Here is a 2,996-nt window from a genome sequence, read left to right on the forward strand (position 1 = left end):
GTGTAAAACTATATACATACCATATAACTGTATACCAACTGTAAAACTAGATACAGACCATATAGCTGTATACCAACTGTATACAGACCATATAACTGTATACCAACTGTAAAGCTATATACAGAACATATAACTGTATACCAACTGTAAAACTAGATACAGACCATATAGCTGTATACTAACTGTATACAGACCATATAGCTGTATACCAACTGTAAAACTATATACAGACCATATAACTGTATACCAAGTGTAAAACTATATACATACCATACTACCTGTATATCAACTGTAAAAATATATACAGACCATATAACTATATACAGACCATATAACTGTATACCGACCATACCAAATGTACACAGACAATATAACTGTATACCAACTGTAAAATTATATACAGACCATATAACTGTATACCAACTGTAAAACTAAATACAGACCATATAACTGTATACCAACTGTAAAATTACATACAGACCATATAACTGTATACCAAGTGTAAAACTATATACATACCATACTACCTGTATATCAAGTGTAAAAATATATACAGACCATATAACTATATACAGACCATATAGTCCACATAGGTAATGTCACCGATACTGTCCACATAGGTAATGTCACTGATACTGTCACTATAGGTAATGTCACTGATACTGTCCACATAGCTAATGTCACTGATACTGACCACATAGGTAATGTCACTGATACTGTCCCCATAGGTAATATCACTGATACTGTCCACATAGGTAATGTCACTGACACTGTCCACATAGGTAATGTCACTGATACTGTCACTATAGGTAATCACTGATACTGTCCCCATAGGTAATGTCACTGATACTATCCCCATAGGTAATGTAACTGATACTGTCCACATAGGAAATGTCACTGATACTATCCACATAGGTATTGTCACTGATACTGTCCACATAGGTAATGTCACTAATACTGTCCCCATAGGTAATGTCACTGATACTGCCCACATAGGTAATGTCACTGATACTGTCAACATAGGTTATGTCACTGATACTGTCCACATAGGTAATGTCACTGATACTATCCACATAGGTAATGTCACTGATCCTGTCCACATAGGTAATGGTACTGATACTGTCCCCATAGGTAATGTCACTGATACTGTCCCCATAGGGAATGTCACTGATACTGTCCACATAGGAAATGTCACTGATACTGTCCCCATAGGTAATGTCAATGATACTGTCCACATAGGTAATGTCACTGATACTGTCCACTTAGGTAATGTCACTGACACTGTCCACATAGGTAATGTCACTGATACTGTCCCCATACGTAATATCACTGATACTGTCCACATAGGTAATGTCACTGACACTGTCCACATAGGTAATGTCACTGATACTGTCCACTTAGGTAATGTCACTGACACTGTCCACATAGGTAATGTCACTGATACTGTCACTATAGGTAATCACTGATACTGTCCCCATAGGTAATGTCACTGATACTAGCCCCATAGGTAATGTCACTGATACTGTCCATATAGGTAATGTCACTGATGCTGACCTCATAGGTTATGTCACTGATACTATCCACAGAGGTAATGTCACTGATACTGTCCACATAGGTAATGTCACTGATGCTGACCTCATAGGTTATGTCACTGATACTATCCACATAGGTAATGTCACTGATACTGTCCACATAGGTAATGGTACTGATACTGTCCCCATAGGTAATGTCACTGATACTGTCCACATAGGTAATGTCACTGATACTGTCCCCATAGGTAATGTCACTGATACTGTCCACATAGGTAATGTCACCGATACTGTCCACATAGGTTATGTCACTGATACTGTCCACATAGGTAATGGTACTGATACTGTCTCCATAGGTAATGTCACTGATACTGTCCACATAGGTAATGTCACTGATACTGTCCCCATAGGTAATGTCACTGATGCTGACCTCATAGGAAACTGAGCAAAGACAAGCATCTTTAGAAATGCCAAACTTTTTTTAAGGCTGATAAAGTTTTGTCCCGATATTGATTGAATTGATTAAATTCAACTTTTCAGTTCAATGAGAACGCGATCTTTGAAAGATTTAATGTTTCTGCGGTTGGTTATGAATAGAGCTATTACCCTCTAACTTTTGGGTAAACACAATAGATTTGTTTCTGTCATTCTTACTTGACAATTAATATAAGAAAAAGTTGTGATCTACATACTTCTTTGGTGGGACTGGAGATTAGCTGTGACAGAAAGTATCGCTCTGAGGGAGAGATTGCTGGGATAGCCCAGTGAAGGTCAAATTGGCCTGCCTCCTGGTTCTCTGTGGGTGGGTTCTTTAAACATACAATAACATCCTAATCATAGCTCAATGATAACAGACCAAACTGGTAAACATTATATAGTTAAAACATCACTTAGTATTTGTTTCAAAGATTAGGAACTTATGACAATAATTGTGTTCAGTCCATTGTAATTTTAACATCATTTTAATTTAAAACTTTCATATCATTTGTCACTTTTAAAGATTCCAAATCTTGGTTTTACTGTCAGACTCACTATTTAAAATGCTTATCCTATTGTTTCAGTAGATTTAACAAAGTTTTGATTTTATTGATAAAACTCATATTTTAAAAGAACATTAGTTGTCTAACTTTCTTTAATTTGAACAAGAAGTTTGCAAAAGTAATTCCAACATTTAATTGTTTCTCTGTCATGCTTTTGCACTAATGAACACTAACCTTACTAAATGTATACTAACTACTGTTTACCAACTTATCTAACTATATGCCAACCACACTAACTGTATACCAATCTTATATTACTACCTATATATCAACTGGAGACTGACTATAGTAACTGGGTACTAACTATATTATTTATTACCAACCACACAATTAAGTTTACATCAATCTTTCTACCATTATATCAACCATGCTGACTGAANCTGTCCCCATAGGTAATGTCACTGATACTGTCCACATAGGTAATGGT

At 36.0% G+C, this 2,996-nt stretch overlaps 1 protein-coding gene across 1 annotated transcript in view; it reads right to left on the reverse strand.

Annotated features, from left to right (window-relative positions):
* LOC110450095 (CCR4-NOT transcription complex subunit 11-like) overlaps nucleotides 1-2,996 on the reverse strand; it is a 35,072-nt gene that overhangs the window by 24,212 nt on the left and 7,864 nt on the right. Inside the window, 1 exon segment of the mRNA XM_021497349.1 lies at nucleotides 2,222-2,338. Within this exon segment, the coding sequence (XP_021353024.1) occupies nucleotides 2,222-2,338 (117 nt within the window).

The sequence above is a fragment of the Mizuhopecten yessoensis genome, unplaced genomic scaffold (genome assembly GCF_002113885.1).
Source record: "Mizuhopecten yessoensis strain PY_sf001 unplaced genomic scaffold, ASM211388v2 scaffold4989, whole genome shotgun sequence".
NCBI lineage: Eukaryota > Metazoa > Mollusca > Bivalvia > Pectinida > Pectinidae > Mizuhopecten > Mizuhopecten yessoensis.